The 17591-nt window shown below is 45.1% G+C and overlaps 1 protein-coding gene across 4 annotated transcripts in view; it reads right to left on the reverse strand.

Moving 5' to 3' along the window:
* The window catches only part of dctn1b (dynactin 1b), a 46251-nt gene that overhangs the window by 8262 nt on the left and 20398 nt on the right, over positions 1-17591 (reverse strand). For 2 of the 4 annotated variants that reach the window (XM_034675293.1, XM_034675294.1), the window contains exons 5-14: positions 9406-9426; positions 7648-7818; positions 4251-4448; positions 3063-3267; positions 2597-2675; positions 2165-2324; positions 1371-1475; positions 631-822; positions 429-545; positions 62-214 (exon numbers count right to left, since the gene is read on the reverse strand). In XM_034675293.1, the coding sequence (XP_034531184.1) occupies positions 62-214; positions 429-545; positions 631-822; positions 1371-1475; positions 2165-2324; positions 2597-2675; positions 3063-3267; positions 4251-4448; positions 7648-7818; positions 9406-9426 (1401 nt within the window). The remainder of the gene's footprint in view (positions 1-61; positions 215-428; positions 546-630; positions 823-1370; positions 1476-2164; positions 2325-2596; positions 2676-3062; positions 3268-4250; positions 4449-7647; positions 7819-9405; positions 9427-17591) is intronic. The other 2 variants (XM_034675295.1, XM_034675296.1) reach the window with 1 other exon arrangement.

Genomic DNA, 17591 nt, shown 5'->3' on the forward strand with positions numbered 1-17591 from the left:
CATTGAACATAATAAACTGAACTTCATGGTGTGCAGCGTCTGTCCGAGGGAGTGTGTGTACCTTGCAGATGAGTCTGGGGATGAGCAGCAGCACCAGGATGCAGTCGTGGTCTCCGCCGTGACGGAGGAAAGACTCGGGCATGAAGGAGGTCAGAAGAGACACGTGTCTGTTGGCCTGATTCACCTCCATCTTCCTCAGCTCCATCTCGATGGCCTGGATACAAATAATGAAACATTCAAACGCTACGCTTAAAGTCTGCAGACATCCTGAATACAGAACAGATCCTGAGTTTAAAGTAATCTCATCCAGCTTCAAACTTTTCAACCTCTGAACAAAAGAGAGGACCTTCAGGTCGATACTGAATCTCATCAAACGTTCCCTCACTTCAGAGAACTCTCATTATTCAGAGAGCGGTTTAGAGGCTGACCTTGGCATAGGCCTTCGTCTCTGCAAATTTAATCTTGAAGTCGAACATCTCTGCTGCCGGCTGCTGCTGAAGCTCTGCGGAGGCCTCCTGCTGGCTGGTCAGCTCTCTGTTCACCTCCTGCATCAAACAAAGACACGATCAGGAGCATGTCGCATCAAACAGAGAGGCACAAGATCAGATGACACGACTTCTCTGTGTGTACCTGCAGGTGAGCAGTGAGCTCGCGGTACTTCTGGATGGTCTGCTGGTAATCAGCCACCGTCTCCTGAGCGGCTTCAACACGTTTCTCAGACTCTCGGACTTTAGAGCCGCCCAGATCCAGCATCTCCCTCAGCTCCAGCTCCGTCTCTCTGGCGTTCTCCTGCAGCTCGTCGTTCATCTCGTTAATCGCTTCCTGACGGACAGAGGAAGAAAAACAGGTCACATCTCAGCCGAAACTTAGAAGAACGACTTCTCTTGTTTTCAGATTTTTAAAAACTTTCCCTGATTTTCTTTGACTGTCAGTAGAAAGTTTGAGTTCCTGCATTAAATGTCTCATGTCTCATATTCCCAATCAGCTTTATTATACAAGGAAAATGTGACTCCAGTTAGAAGTTGCCAAGTTACAGGAAGGTCAAAGTGCAACTGATGATTCATTTCTAGATTAATAATCTAATTTTTTTATCAAAGAAATGTGTATAGTGTTTTTTCTAACCAGCCTAAACAGTCTGCTTGAGTTCACATCGTCCCCCTGCAGTGACTGCAGTGATATCAACCACTAGAGGGCAGCATAGAGACATTAATGAACTGTGTTTGTGTCCATAATGAGTCAGCAAAGTGTGGCACTTTAATTTCCTCAGACCAATAAAAGCACAGAGAGGTGCAGAGCAGGAAGAGCTTCAGTCTGATGTCATCAGTCCCTCCCTGCCTTCAGCGATGATGACAATGATGATTCTCACTCACCAGGTCGGTCACTGTCTCTCTGAGCTCTCTGACTTTCTCCTCCAGGTCCAGGTTCCTCTCCGTCAGAGTCTCCACCATCTCCTCCGCACCCAAAGCTGCATCCACCTGGAACAAACAACATCATCATCATCAGATTTAAAATAATCAGAGCTTCCTGGTAGATGTGACACGAGTCAGTGAAGAGGAAGAGTCAGGCATGTCTGGTGAAGCGCACAGTGAGCCATAAACGACCTCCAGCTAAGATTTCTTTAACAGTCCAGTTAGAGACTCTAGAAGCGACTACTAGATTACAAATGAAGCAGAATTTGCCTAAAAAGACGCCTGAAAAGTATCTGTTTATCTGCTTCAGGTAGGTCTCAGCTTCACTGTAAATAGTAAACAACACAGAGGCTTCACTCTGACTTCCTTCAGTGATATGAACCTGAAGAAGAAACCAAGTGTTTTGTCATTTAAGTATATCAAAATAACTTCATGACACTTGTTTCTTGAATGGAGGTCTGATAGATCGTTTCAGATTCATCTCAGGTTCTCTGGAAATCTGATCACTAGTCGGCGTTTGTGACATTTGAGGCTCAAGTTGAAGTTTTGGGTCTAGAGAGTTTTATTGTCATTACGGCAAATTGTGTTCTGCCTGCTTTTGCTCTCCATACAGACTGTTTGTCCTGCACACAGCCTGCTGATACCTGACCGATCAATCCGACTAAAGAGCAAACTACAAATGTAAAACAGACCCTCCTGCTCTTGCATGTTCAGATTCTACAGTTAATAGCGTTAATGTCGTGATGATCTCTGACCTGCTCTTTCAGCTCGTCGATGGTCTTCTCGGCCACAGACATCTCCTCCTGCAGTTTTTCTTTGTTGCCCCTGTGAGTATCCAGCTCCACGTTCTTCTTCTCCATCTGTTTCTGCAACTTCACGTGTTCCTGCTTCTCTGACGACGACAGGTCACGCATCCTGACACGGAACAAAAAAAAAGACCCAAATTAAGATCTGGATCTAGAGCTCAGCTGGATCTCTTTCTCTTCTCTCTTTACCTTTCATGACCTTGATTTAGGATATGGGTCATTTACAAGACAGGAAATTTAAAGAATAACAAATAAAAAACACATGCAAAGACTTTCAAACTGCTGATATGTTGTCTGTGCATCAGTTTCCTGCAGAGAAGACCAAAACAAAAGCTGTGTGAAACTTGTTTTTGTATCTTCACACTCAGTTCCAACACCTACCTGACCAGTGCTTCCTTCAGTCTGCCGTTCTGCTCCTCCAGCTGTTTCACGTGATAACTGGAGGCTGCACCATCCGACCCTGTGAGACCCAACAAACAGCTTTAGCCCTCAGTATGCAGCAAGTGAATTACACCTCAGGGGTTCAAAGAGAAAGAGCAACTTCTAATTTCTACACTCGAGGTGATTCATACTGCTGCATGTGGAGAGAGTTTCAATGGAACAAATGGAGCAGCTCTGATCCCTGGCAGCTTCACTTTGAGCCGTTGTTAAAAAGAAACTGTCCAGGAGGAAGGAAGAGAAGGAAGCCTGGATGGATCTGCCAACAGTCTGCACTCAGAGGTCACTGATGAACACTTTCAGCAGCCAAATCACATCGCAGGCCAGCGCTTGTTATTTCTGCTCCAGAGAGTAACTCATTTATATTTGATCACACCTTGCTGTCTTGAAGTTTCAGGATATCTCGTACCTTTCTCCTCGATCTCGTGCTTCAGGATCTCCAGGTCCATGGTGAGCTCGTCCACTTTCTCCTTCAGCGAGTCGACCTCCAGCTGCAGAGACTCCGCCCTCTCCTCGGCCATCTCCTTATCCAGCGTGGCCATCTCGATCGCATCCGCCGTGTCCGACATCTCCTCTACGTAGCGCTCCTTCGCCTCCTGGGCTTCTTTCGCCTCCTACACGACATCAAGTTAACGTTTAAAACTACAGACTAAGGATCTAACTACTCTTTGTTTTACAACCTGAACTACTCCATACATTCTCCATACCGCCTCACACAGCAGGGGGGAGCTCAAGCTTCAACAGATTCTCCTCCTGTCCTTGTACCTTTCCTGTCCTCTATCAAACATCTCTCCACACTCTTCTCTCCATTCTTTCTCCTCTGATCTCTTTCTTCATGGACATGGGGAACAAAGGGAGGTAGAGTGTGCAGCCGGACCAAGCAGATCCAGCTCAAGTCCACACATGCTAACCCTGACTCTGCCTTCCCCGTCCTCTCTCATACTATAGCATGTCGTTTTTAGGTAGAGAGTACAGCCTAACATGGCAAGGTTTTAGGTCATACTCAAACTTGCCCTTCTCTCTGGCTCTTCCTTCCCTTCACTCTTTTTTACATCCTTCCCTCCTTTTTTCCTTCCTGCTCTCTTCCCTCATGAAGTTTGGGAAGTATGGGGAGGTAGAGCGTACAGACTAGTCCAGCAGGGGTTGAGCTCTAGTTCAAACAAGCCAACCCTGACTCTGCCTTCCTCGTCCTCTCTCAAACTTCCCTCTACAGACTCTTCTCTTTCTTCCATTTTCCACCCTTGCTCTCTTTCCTTATGATAATTGGGAGGCAGAGGATACAGCTCTAGCTGAAACAGACCACTCTCCAGGCTCTAGCTCTGTTTTCCTCTTTGTTACATCTTTCTTCAGACTCTTCTCTCTTTCCTCAGAAACAGGGGGAAGCAGAGGGAGGTAGAGCGTACAGGCTAGCTTCTCTTCTCCTTGGTTTTCTCTTTTCTTTCATCTCTTTGCACCGGGGTATAAAGTCTCTACACTCTAGTCTAACCATTAACATTCCAAAACAGACTAAAAAATGTCAACTTCTTCTCCAATCATCCATCCAAGTCTTCCCAAAGCTACCTCTCCACCCTCCTCTGATATGTCTGCTGCTTCTTACCCTCTTGGCCTCTTTCAGCTGTTTCTGGATCTCGGCCTGCTGCTCCTGCATCTTTGCCTTCCACTCCTGCAGCTGCTCCAGCTGGATCTTGTGCTTCTCCAGCTCCTTCAGCTTGGCCTTGTCCTCCGTCCGCTTCATCTTCAGCGTCTCCAGCTTTTCCTCCATGTCCTTCAGCTGACCACGCAGCGCCTCCTCCTCCTGGGAACACGACATGAGGACAAAGAGATGTTTGATTTGTTTCATGCTGTATGTAAAGATGTTGATTAAAGGCTTTAACTGTTTCTCTTTCATGGTCCCTCTGTTTTATTTTCAGTGACTCATATAGGAAAGTATCAGATGTTCTCTCTCTGTATGTGTGAGGAGATTTAATTTCACCTGTCATGCGGTGAATCCACCTGTAGGTAGGAGGGAGTCAGTGTCATGACACACACACATGCCTCATTGACTTACCCTGTGTGTTTGTAGTGTGTATCTGAACTCACAGCACGTCACAGCAGGAGACTTTAATTCAACCGTGCAGCTACTTTCTTTCAGCCTGAGAGCTGAGACAGAGCCTCCTCACACACCAATTAAAGACTGCAGCTCACACCTCTGACAGCTTGTTAACATGTTAGTGAGACTCAAGCAACACTTCAGAGGAAAGCGCAAAAACCGTCACATCAAATCACGCCACTTCACTGCACCTGTGTTTCCAGAGTCACGTCCTCCTGAGGGGATGAAGAACGATCAGATCTATAAAAATCTAACATCGCATGGCAGCTGACTTTTTCAAAATGTTAAAGGTAAAATCTCTGACATTTACTATCTAATCATCTACAGATGATTTAAACACTTGTTGCTTCTTTTTGTCTCCAAGTCAGATGGAACACAAAAGATTTAACCTTTCTCAACTTCACGATTTAAGACGATCTTAAAGACAAATAAGCTACTTTACAGACTCAGAACAATTAACATCTGAACCTGGACTTGATGAGGATTAATGGACCATATGCTCCAGATCTAATCACTTTATGGCTTTGTCTTATTTCTGAGAAAAAGCTCCTCTTCACTGTAGATTTACAAGACACTAAAAATGAGAAACTGTTGCAGAAGTTTACTGCTTACAGTTGATGGACAAGTCTCAGTAATAATAATAATAATAATAATAATACCTAAGTTTTATATAGCGCTTTTCAAGAACTCAAAGACGCTTTACAAGAGAGACAATAAATAAATACAATAAAGACATATAAGACAAGCAGACGACAAGGGAAGAGGTGGAATAATTAATGTGAGGGGAATTCCTGTTTGAAAAGGTAAGTTTTTAACTGTTTCTTAAATGAATGAAGTGAGTCAGAAGCACGGATGTGTGGGGGGAGAGAGTTCCAGAGGGTGGGGGCGGCTATGGCAAAGGCCCGGTCCCCCAAGGTACGGTGCTTGGATTTAGTAATGGGAGTGAGGAGGTTGGAGTCAGAGGATCGGAGGCGGCGGGAGGGGTGGTAGTACTGGAGAGGGTCAGTGAAGTATGGGGGGGCCAGGTTATTGAGGGATTTGTACGTGGTGAGCAGGATCTTGAAATGGATGCGCTGTTTTACGGGGAGCCAGTGGAGCTGTTGAAGGACAGGGGTGATGTGGTCTCTGGAGCGGGAGTGGGTGAGTAGCCGGGCAGCAGAGTTCTGTACGTATTGTAGTTTTTTTAGATGGGAGGAGGGCAGACCATACAGGAGGCTATTACAGCAGTCGAGTCGTGAGGATATAAAAGCATGAATTAGGGTTTCAGCTGCGGATTTGGAGAGAGTGGGACGGAGGCGGGCGATGTTGCGGAGGTGAAAGAAGGCAGTTTTGGTGATGTGACGGATGTGGGGTTGGAAGGAGAGAGTCTGATCGAAGATGACGCCAAGGTTTTTGATCTGAGGGGAGGGGGTGACTGAGTGACCGTCTATGGAGAGCTTGAAGTCCTGGGCGGAGGGGAGGAGGGATTTGGGGCCGATGATGATGATTTCAGATTTGTTACTATTGAGTTTTAGAAAAGTGGTGGTCATCCATGATTTTATTGCAGATAGGCAGGTGGTGAGGGTGGAAACAGTGGCAGCGCTGATTGTTTTGGTGGAAAGGTAGAGTTGGGTGTCGTCGGCGTAACAGTGAAATTGGAGTCCATGATGGATAGTAGATATATATGTGTTTAAATGAATAGCACTTGAGTAGATCTGAGTCTGAGTGTGGCATCCCTCAAGGCTCAACCCTGGCTACACTTCTCTTTCATAGTAGGATATGCTAAAAACGTATATCCACACTTATGCAGATGACATTCTGCTCTCTATCCAAAAGTCCTGACATGATTTTAATCAGTCGAGGAATAATAACACACTACATTGATTTAAAGGCAGCTAGATCTGCAGCTAGATGGAAGCAACATGAACTCTTAAACACATCTGCTTCCCTTTTAAATGTTCCTCATGTGTCCCTCAAAGAGAGCTTCCTGTTGTAAGGCCCCTAAACTCTGAACTCTCTGCCTCTGGACATCAAAACGGCGAGATCTCTGAGTGTTTTTTAAAAGTAGACTTATGACTTACCTTTTTAAATGTGGCTTTTAATTTGGGGTAATTTCTTTTTAGACCTGGACTGCATTACTACCTACTAGTACTAGCACTTTGGGCTGCATGCTTGAATGTATGAAAGGGGCTTTATATATAAATAAAGTTGAGTTAAACAGCTTGTGGTTTTGCTGATTTAAGACTAACTGACCTTTTTAAGAGTCTTCATAAATCTTTTTCCTTTTATTTGAATTAAAAGTGATTATTGAACAACAACCAGCTTTATAGTTAAGTAGTAAACCTTTGCAGGATTCACCCAGGCTCACACTGACTTCACGCTGGGATCCTGAGACACACTGAAGTCACCTCTGACCTCGATGATGATAATCAAGCTGTTCAGATAATCAGTTGAATTACTAAAAAACTAACAAACTGCTGCTGCATCGTGAAGTACGACCATGTTTATCACATTTTTAAGAGGCTTGATTTGGTGTAAAATCACAGTTAAAGCCTTTGGCACATTCTAGTTTCATTTTTAGAGCTCCAGGATGACACCGATACCGAGTGACAGCTGTGTAAAAAATGTGTATATTTATAGGAGCCATAGCACAGAACATGTCACGTCTGATTTCACTCCCACACTTCTGCTTCTGCAACTAAAGAACCGAGTCCTGAGATGTTTCTGATCTTGTTGGCATGCCACTGTTTTACTAAAGTCATGTGACATCCAAGATAATCCAGCATTCATAATGTTTTCTTTACAGCTGGCATCAGTCACCTTCTTCCATGATGTAAGAGCGATGAAACCTCTCTAACGATAAGCTAAAACGTGTGACATAGTGAGCTTTATAGTAAACTACAGTGTGACGTCTTTTCGTTCTGACCTTGGTGGGGCCAGGAGCTGGAAGGTTCCCGGGGGAGTGGAGGGTTGGGATGACGGGAGCAGCCAGAGGGGTCTGAGCCGGCGTGCTGGGCTCACTGCTGCTCATCTCCCCAGCAGAGGCCGAGGCTGAGCCGGACGCAGCCCCCTTTCCAGCTGCAGTTCGGGTGGGCTGCTGTTGAAACCAAGAGAATAAAACGAAATGAGAAAAACACTTGAACAATCTGTTGAATCTGTAAGACGAGACGGAGAAGATTCCACCAAGCTTAAATGTCTGACTCAAGATGTAACAGCGGCCAAAATGGAGGTCCCTGAGATCATAGCATCCTGGTTTTCTATGAAGAAACCTGGATGTTGGGATGCTGGTTTGGTTTAGTGGTTATTAGTAAGATTTCTCAAATGTTTTCTCTTCCTGTCCCGCTAAAGTTACTAACCATAGATCTTCCTGGAGTCCCTGAGCTCCCTTGTCTCGTAGGTTCCTCTGAATCTCTGCTGCTGTGGACGTGCCAGACTCCAGCTGCTACAACTACTACTATCTCTCTCTCTTCATCTCCCTCTATCCCTCTCTCCAACACGGTCTCAGCAGATGTGTGTCTAACATGAGTCTGGTCCTGCTGGAGGTTTCTGCCTGTTAAAGGAAGTTTGTCCTTGCCACTGTAACTTGCTAAATGCTGTAAAGTGCTCTGCTCATGGTGGATTAAGATGAGATCAGACTGAGTCCTGTCTGTAAGAGGGGACTGGATCTGATCCAGTCTTGATGTTGGGTCTTTGTTAATAGTAGAACATAGAGTACGGTCTACACCTTTGATTTGGTGCTGTATAAATAAAGATTGATTGATTTTAAGACCAGTTGAATTGATCCCAACATTTCCAAGCTATAGAAGCGATTGCAAAGATAGAAGGAGACTTTTAGAAACCTAAATGGAAGCACCAGAACTAAAGCTTTTATTTTTCCTTGATACTCGTCACTTTCTGTGCTGACCAGCTTTTTAAAAGATAAGGGAATGACTTTCAGAATCCTGTTGATGAGGATGTTAACTAAAAGTTCTTGGAGATTTGGAGAACCAACAAAAATCACATAAGTTGAGGAACTTGGCTCCATTTTTGATGCATCTTGATTATTCGTCTTTCCTCCAAACCTTCTTGAACTGCTGGTTAACTTCCTCATGAAGAGGGTACAAAACTGACCCACATCAGAACCATTATTCTTGTGTTTTTCTCTGTGTGTTTATGACATGGGTAGAGTTTAAGTGGACCTCCATGATGACCTGATTAAAGATGTAAAAACAAAACTGCAGCAAGAGAAATACTCAAAATGAAGCACAAATAAAAACCAACGTTTAAAAGACGATAAACGATCTATATGCATGATTTAAAATGTGAGGAACTTGAAAGCAAAAGCAGTCACTACCAACACTAGCACAGAAAGAAAAACCAGGAGTTAAACATGTGAAGGCTGGAAACACAGAGAAGACATGATGTGAAGATCTGAGCTGTGAACATCGGTGTGAAGGAATGGAGAAACTAAAGAAAACGTGTGTGATGTTATTCTAACAAAAATGGTGCTAACAACCCAAACTCAAAAACATAAAGTGTGAATCATGTCTGGTGATGTTTTGTCACTACTGCCTTGCAAACACACACACTCACACACACACTCACACACACACTCACAAACTGCTGCGTGAAGTGAAACAACAATCACACGTAATTCAGAGTGATAGAAATGTGAAGCCCTGAAGACATTGAGGAGTGGGCTCACCTTGGGCCTTCTGGCCGTGGTCTGAGGAAGAGGAGGAGAGGAAGAGAAGGAGAGGAAGAGGAGGAGAGGAAGAGGAGGAGAGGTAGAGGTAATATAGGGAGAGAGAAGGAGAGGAAGGAAGGAAACAAACAGGCAGGGTTAGTGAGATTCAAGGCATATTAAACAGGAAATCACAGACAAAAGGAGAACGGGAGGATGATATGATTTCATCTTCTATTAAAGTTTATTCTTCTGCTCTGAAAGGTTGCACGATGACTCCTCCTCCTCCTCCTCCTCCCTATAGATGAGTTGTTTTCTTTCTGATCCCTCCTGTCCTATCCACTCTCTGGGGCCCTCATCTCTTCCACCCACGTGATCAGAAGAACCTCAGACGCTGTGGCTGGTACGGCTGCTCTGACCTAAATGACTGCATTGTGTCTCAGGGGACGGGTTAGGAGCCCGGTTCTGTTGCTCTGCTCTGTCACTGTGTAGACAGAACGGGGATAATGGCTTGTTATCTGGATACAGAGCGTGCTTTGGACATGTGGCACAGCTGGACGGACGAGGAGATATACAGTGGAGAGGGCGGAGAGACATCCTCACTCAGCTTTGATCTCATTTCTAAAGAGCGTCCAGTGAAACACGTGACTTTGTTCCAACTAAACTCCTCCCTGCATCCTAAACACTGACGAGCTCTCTGGAAAAAAGGTTCCATGTTTTCTAAAGAAGCTCAGAGTCTCTCTTACTTTCTCCTTCTTATTACCTGACTGTGTTAAATACTTGATTCTGATTGGTTACAGCCCCTTAACAACAGTAATTATATCTCAATAGTAAGACTGACACTAGGGATAACCTACAACCCAGCTCATTTCCTGTCTCCTCATTGGTGCGTTAGTGTTCAAACATTGAGGCTTTTAGTTTTCATTAGCATTTTAAATCGGTAGCTTAAAACAACATGGATGATATTTTCAATATTATTTGTGGAGTGGACAACCCTTTAGATTGGTGGTTAATAGCTAATGGAAAAAAAAGAGAAGAAGAGGAAAACGGAGAAGAAACTAGCGATGGATGTTTAATCACACGAGGAGCTGAGTTAAAGGAACATCGACCAAATTGAAGAAAACAAACCACAACTCGTGTGAGCTTTAGCAGAGTGACAGGACTAGTTGAGGGAGAAGTTACAGGTAAGATGACCTTATACGGGCACTGCTGTTATTTTCTGCATCTGTAAAGAACGCTAACAAAAAAACGGTAATGTTTTACCGTATTTACAGTTTACGGTAGCAACGGGTTTGTCGTAAATGTTGAGTTCAAATTCTAATTTAACTCTTAAGTAAGCTGAAAGGAACACCGGTGCTGAAACCGTTGAATCTGAGGGACTGTCTTTCGTGGCCATCTTTAAATCAGTACTTAGCGTCAACTTGTTTGCACCTTTTGTTGATAGCTAGTTAAGACCTAGACCATCTTTGGGGGCGCCAGACTCTCCTGAATTTATTTTGAGTATGCTGAATGAGACAAAGCTGAGAATGTCTGCTGTAACTGAGTTTTAAAAGCTTGTTGATAGGATTAGCGGTTCAAAAGTTATCAAACATTTATGAACAAGTAGCCGCCGACGGTTGTCTAAGTCTTTGAGGGTTCATTAGTGGTATAATGTATAGTGAGCGGGTCGTTATGAGAGATAGAATTACCTACACAACTCACTCTGATGTTCCTCTTTGTTTGCTAGTAAAGTTTTACAAAGAAACGAGCGTCCATGAACCCACTAGTGGCCAAAAAAGGTATTTTATCCCCACTAATATTAGTATACCATGATGACAGATGTGTGTCTAACATGAGTCTGGTCCTGCTGGAGGTTTCTGCCTGTTAAAGGAAGTTTGTCCTTGCCACTGTAACTTGCTAAATGCTGCAAAGTGCTCTGCTCATGGTGGAATAAGATGAGATCAGACTGAGTCCTGTCTGGAAGATGGGACTGGATCTGATCCGGTCTTGATATTGGGTCTTTGTTTGTGTGATTTGGCGCTTTATAAATAAAGTTTGATAAAGATTGATGGCACACTGTGGTCTTTAAGTTTTATCCCCACACTTCGAGCTCTCTCTTTACAGAAGTTAACATTTTAGCCTCCTAATCCAGCAGCTTCGTGGCTCTTGGATCTGTCGCTTTTAATATTTGACTCTTGATGATATTCTCTAATAATTTTTATGTGTTATTATCACCAAATGACTCCGCCTCTTACTGAAAACTTACATTCACATTGAGGGCAAGTGTGAATGAGTTCAGAGCGCCGCTTCACGTGAACACTTTCTGGAGCATCTCCAGAACCAGAGCAGCTATGAGATGATCTAACACCGGTCTGTGTAGCCCCCTTTTATTCTTACACTACAAATGATTTAAAGTCCTTCACTCCTCTCTCTCTCTCTTCTATCTTTCCCCTCCTCCTGTTATTCATTACTCTCTCTCTCTCTCTCTCTCTCTCTCTCTCTCTCTCTGCCTCAGCTTTGGCTAGTTATCGTTCCTTTATTGGATTAAAGCCTGACCATTCAGCAGAAATTAGCCCGAGCTAACAGCTGTACCAAAATAAGAGCTGACAGCCTCCTTAAGCCACTGTGTCGTGCTGGAGGTAACAGAACAAGCTGTACTGGAAATCACTACACTTCACTGTTTGATGAATATGCAACCAAGAGTGAAATCATTTGATTCTCCTCTGATGGATACAAATAAAAGACCTCGTACGATGAGGCCGAGTGAAATGATGACAGAAATCCAACCAAAGCTTCTGCACATAAACGTAAAGGAATTCAATAATTCTGCAACAAAAGAGAAGAGCACAAAAAAAAAACACAATACTGAAGGGAAATCAACTGCAAAAGGATCAAACAAGCTGCAGGTACGCTTCTACTTCCACGTTGGGAATATCAAACATCACTGGAGAGAGAGAAAATAGGGCGATTCCCAGGAAAGCAAAAACGAGGAAACTTCCAAGCAGCTCCAAAAAAAACACAACAACGAAAGCATGAGACAACAACAACAAAATCCCAACAGGTAAAGACGTGATCATGTGGAGTTCTGTACCTTCCGGGGTGCAGGAGTCTGTCTCATCATATTTGCAAGAGGAAGAAGACACACAACACGGTCACAAAGAAACACAGACACACACACAGAGAGGAGGTAAAACAGGCGGAGATGCTCGATTCCACAGACGCCGGGTGCAGCAGGACAAACAGTCAGACAAGCAGCCGCTCAGGCCGGGAAGCTGCAGTGGTGCAAATGGCCGCAGCGATATTTTCTCCCCCCCTCCCCTCCTCTGTCCGTCCTGTCCTCCTTTATGTCCTCCTTTATGTCCTCCTTCTCAGCTCCGCTCATAATCCATTCCTCCCAGCGCCCCTCTCTCTCTCTCTCTCTATCGGTGCCTCCCTTTCCCGTTCTGCTTGGTTTAGCTCTCTGACATGCTGCTGCTGCTGCCGCCAGCCTCCGACCTGCTACTGCTCACAGGAGACGCCTCGCCTCCCCTAACCTTCGTCTCCTCCCTCTCCTCCCTCCTCCTCCCTCCTCTCTCTCCCATTTCCCCCTTTTCTCTTCCACCGTTATTATGATTTGTCAGCCCAGCCAATGCCCTGCTCCTGCATTACATCACTGAGCAACCCTCCTCCCTCTCTCTCTCTCTCTCCCGTCCTCCCCATGATGCCCACCCACCTCCTCCATAGACAGACAGACAGTCAGGAGGGAGGGAGGGAGACTGTGGGTGTGGAGACAGAGGGAAGGAGAGAGGGGGGGCGTAAACGGAGGTGAGAGGGGGAAATGAGCAGCAGCAGCAGCAGCAGCAGCAGCAGCAGCAGCAGCAGCAGCAGCAGCAGCAGCAGCAGCAGCAGCAGCGGCATTGATGCAAGCCTCTCTTGTCTCCTAGCAACACTCCCCGAGCCTTCCTATGGGCTCATTAAAAGGAGACAATAACAGAGAGGAAACCTGCACCTGATCTGCATCACAAATCACAGAGACCCATGTCGGTCCTGCATGTTTGAATATTAAGCTTATTCAGATTTTCTCCCTCTTTGTCCTGAAGTGACACAAAGAAGGAATTCTACTTTAATGAATCACGTTTGATTCTAAATGTCGAGTTTGGTTCTTATTTCTAACAGTTTTTAAAGCATCACACAGTAACGTTGTTTACAGCCTTTCTGAAATCTAAGACTCAAGATTTGATTTATTGCCACTCCCATTAAACACTCAGCCAAATACAGAGAGTGGAGAAGTCTTTGCTGCACCTTTATTTTCATGGTTCCTGTAATGTAATGTTGCAGGTGCAGCTGTGTTTAAAGGACCCAGCCTTCGTAGCCTGTGCAGACCACGTGAGCTCAGAGATGCTGGTCTAGTCTTAGCAGAGCTTCTTGTTCCAACTCTTACAATGGCGTCCGCGTCCCATAGTGCCTCCCCTATCTTCTAGCTTACATAGCTAGCATCACTTACATTACCAAAGTTTAAAGATCATTTCAAGCTTTAAAGCGTCTGTCTTTTGTATCACACGTATAGCTGGCTATCAAGTTAAAACAACTTATTAATATTCAAGATTCAAGTATTGCTCAGCCTCCATTCACTTGGAGGAGTTTAAGTATCTCGGAGTCTTGTTCACGAGTGGGGGTAGAATGGAGCGTGAGATCATCAGGCGGATTGGTGCCACGTCAGCAGTGATGCGGACGTTGTATTGGACTGTTGTGGTGAAGAGGGAGCTGAGCCGGAAGGCAAAGCTTTCGATTTACCGGTTGGTCTACGTTCCAACCCTCACCTATGGTCCTGAGCAGTGGGTCATGACTGAAAGGATAAGATCTTGGATACAAGCGGCTGAGATGAGCTTCCTCCAAAGGGTGTTTGGGCTCAGCCTTAGAGAGAGGGTCAGGAGCTCAGCCGCAGCTCCTTCGCGTCGAAAGGAGTCAGCTGAGGTGGATCAGGAAGCTGATAAGGACGCCTTATCAGCCTAGGGGTGTTCCAGGCATGTCCAACTGGGAGAAGGCCCCAGGGAAGACCCGCTTGGTCTGGGATAGCCTCGGGATTCCCCAGGAGGAGCTGGAAAGTGTTGCTGGGGAGAGGGTCAATTTGCTTGGACTGCTACCTCCGCGACCCGACCCCGGATAAGCGGAAGAAAATGGATGGATGGATGGATTGCTCAGCCTCTTGAGAGTCCACCATCTCACTTGAGTTGTCGCACAAAGAATCATGGGATGTGTTAGGCCGAAAACATTCCCTGTGTTGCCCAGGGTGCAGGTCATGGCTTATTGGTTGTGGGCAATGGGTTTGTCTTTACTTCACAACTATCGTATGGATAGCTGGCAGGATGGTGATACCAAGAGCTACACAGCTGCACAGAAACTTCACATTGCAGGTATCGGTGACCGTGACTTATATTCCAAAGTTTAGGGTAAGTATTATGACTGTCTGTATATGGGTCAGATTGGCTGTAAATGACAACCAGAAGCATCAGCAAGAGGGAAGTTAAAGTGAGAAATATCAACATATATTCTCAGGAGAAGACAGGCAGCATAATAGAAAAGTTTTACTTCTTGTTAATCAGTGTACTGCCCCTTTAAATCCAATATTGGCATGAAGCAGTGATGTGGATTACAACCAGGGGTATTTAAGGTATCACTCGCCTGGTTTTGGCCTGGTTATAAGACTGGAGTACTCCCTCATTTCACTCTTAATATTACACAAGTGGATTTACTTAAAAAAAATCTACAACACAGGAAGTGATATGAGCTAATGTTGACATAAAGGGTCTAAAATTATCTTATAAGTGGCTTATTCAGTCTCATTTTTCCTTTCTCCTAAAGTCAAGGTTTCTGCTGCTTCATTGTTCTGATAAAGGAGCGAACGAGGACAAACGGGTCCTTACAAAATATCCTACAGCTAGAATTAAGACTCAAACGGTTAGCTTCAGATGTAATTCTGTTGGTTTAAAGACGATTTTCAGTCTAAAAAGTGATTTAATAGGTCGATTCCTCTCTGAACAGCCCAGAGCCCTCTGAGCAGCAATCGTAGTATCTTCCTCGGCTTCACTAATCTTCCTCTCTGCACCAACAGCTCAGCAGGAAGAGAGAGGGATGTAAGAGGATTAATTCAATGGGGATACACTGTGATTAGCTGCAAGCTTTAACCTGAAATACTTCCACATTGTGGGCACGAGAACTGGCAGAGGCAGTCTAAGAAAACACATAAGACTACAGTAAATAGAAGCTGTGTACGAGGGAGTGACGGGGAGGGTTTGATAGTAGAAGAGAAGAGTTTATTGTGACAGAGAGAGAAGAAGAGAGAGAGAGAGAGAGAGTCTGCTCTGCTGGAGCAGAAAGAGAATCTGTTTAAGCGTATCCATTACAGAGCAGCCGAGGGAAATCTGTCCTTTTAAAATATTAAACATCTCTTTCTGTGAAACCCTCGCTTTTACCACCACACACGAGACTAAGTGCAGCTGCTGCTGTGGGAGACATCCACCGCTGAAGTCATGGCAGAGAGACAGACAGACAGAGAGAGAGACTGACAGAGAGGGTGATGGGAAGGGAGGAGATGTATCAAGTTCCTGCTTCCAACAGCACTCCCTCAGGGGGAGGTTTGCTGTCTGTGCAGCCTCCAGCAGGAGAAAGAGGAGATAACGTTACTGTCCAGGAAGCGTTAACACAGCAGAACACAACACGCCCGGCTTGTACTGCAATGTCACCGTTATCTCACGGACTGGAGGAAACTTCAATGTTGGATGGAGGATGGAGGGAGTTTATCTTATTGCAGCAAAAGCTCAAAAATCGGACAATATTAAATAAGAGTTTTTAAGGAAGACAGCTTTAACCGCCTGTCATGACAGCTTACGTGTTTCTAATCTCTATTCGTAGAATCTGTCAGCCTGAGGCCAGATTTTGGTGTAGAAACTATTCTGGTTTTCACTTGTAGTACAGGTAGGCGCTCACAAGCTAAGCGGGTGTTGGCCGTACGCAAGAACACAGTCTGTCCCCATCGCTAGTTGACACCAGAGTTTCTACTCAGTTGAACCAATTGGTGATATTTTCATAACTGTAGGCCTGAAATGCCGATCATATGTTGTGTCTAAGCTGTCACCCACCTGCCACTAGTCAGGGCTGTAGCTCCGGTGAATGGCTGCTGCCGTAATGCTATAAAGCTCTACTACCCAGATGTAAACAAGCATGGATTACAGATGGTATCTAATAGAGCGGCGTTGTTTGTCAGGATGTTAATCTAGCAAATGGAGGTGAAGTTGTATGTAGGCTGTGTGTGGTTAACTCGACTGGAGCGATGTTTAAGCCTGATTTATGGGGCGCTGGTGGCCTAGTGGTCTAAGCGCCCCACATACAGAGGCTGCAGTCTTCCTCGCAGGGGTTGCCGGTTCGACTAACGACCAGTCGATCATTTCCTGCATGTCTTCCTCCACTCTCTACTCCCAACATTTCCTGTCTATCTTCAGCTGTCCTGTCCAATAAAGGCAAAAAGCCCCAAAAATATAACTTTAAGCCTGATTTATAATTCTGCGTTGAATCGACGGCGTGGCCTACGCCGGAGGGCCGCGTAGCTCCCATACCTACGCAGAGGCCTACGCACGTAGCTGACATGCACCTCCTCCAAAATGTAACTACACGTAGAATCGACGCAGACTGCAAGCCCTGTGATTGGTCGGCTCAGCGGCATTGTATTTCCCGCATTTACAGGACTTCCAGGATCTCCGCTCATCAGCCGTGTATTTCATCTCCTCCTCTCTATTCTTCATGTAATCATGTCTTCTATGATCCTCTGTTTAGCTGTGTTAAATAAACCAGGATCGGGGCGTTGGTGGCCTAGTGGTCTAAGCGCCCCACATATAGAGGCTGCAGTCCTCATTGCAGAGGTCGCCGGTTCAACTCCCGACCGGTCGACCATTTGCTGCATGTCCTCCCCGACTCTCTACTCCCCACGTTTCCTGTCTCTCTTCAGCTGTCCTGTCCATTAAAGGCCAAAAAAAGCCCAAAACATAACTTTAAAAAATGATGATTGGGAATGTAGTCACAGGGATCATCATTACTCTATATGATGATGATGATCATGAACTGCACTTATTATTGTTAATCCAGTGTGTGTATATTCTCCTTGAGGTTTCTGAGCATGTAAAAGGCTGCAGACTCCTCTTAACAAACAAAGCTGAGATCTGTAATCCTCCCTCTTGCTTGAGAGCGAACTGAGC

This window comes from Notolabrus celidotus, chromosome 22, assembly GCF_009762535.1.
Source record: "Notolabrus celidotus isolate fNotCel1 chromosome 22, fNotCel1.pri, whole genome shotgun sequence".
Lineage (NCBI taxonomy): Eukaryota > Metazoa > Chordata > Actinopteri > Labriformes > Labridae > Notolabrus > Notolabrus celidotus.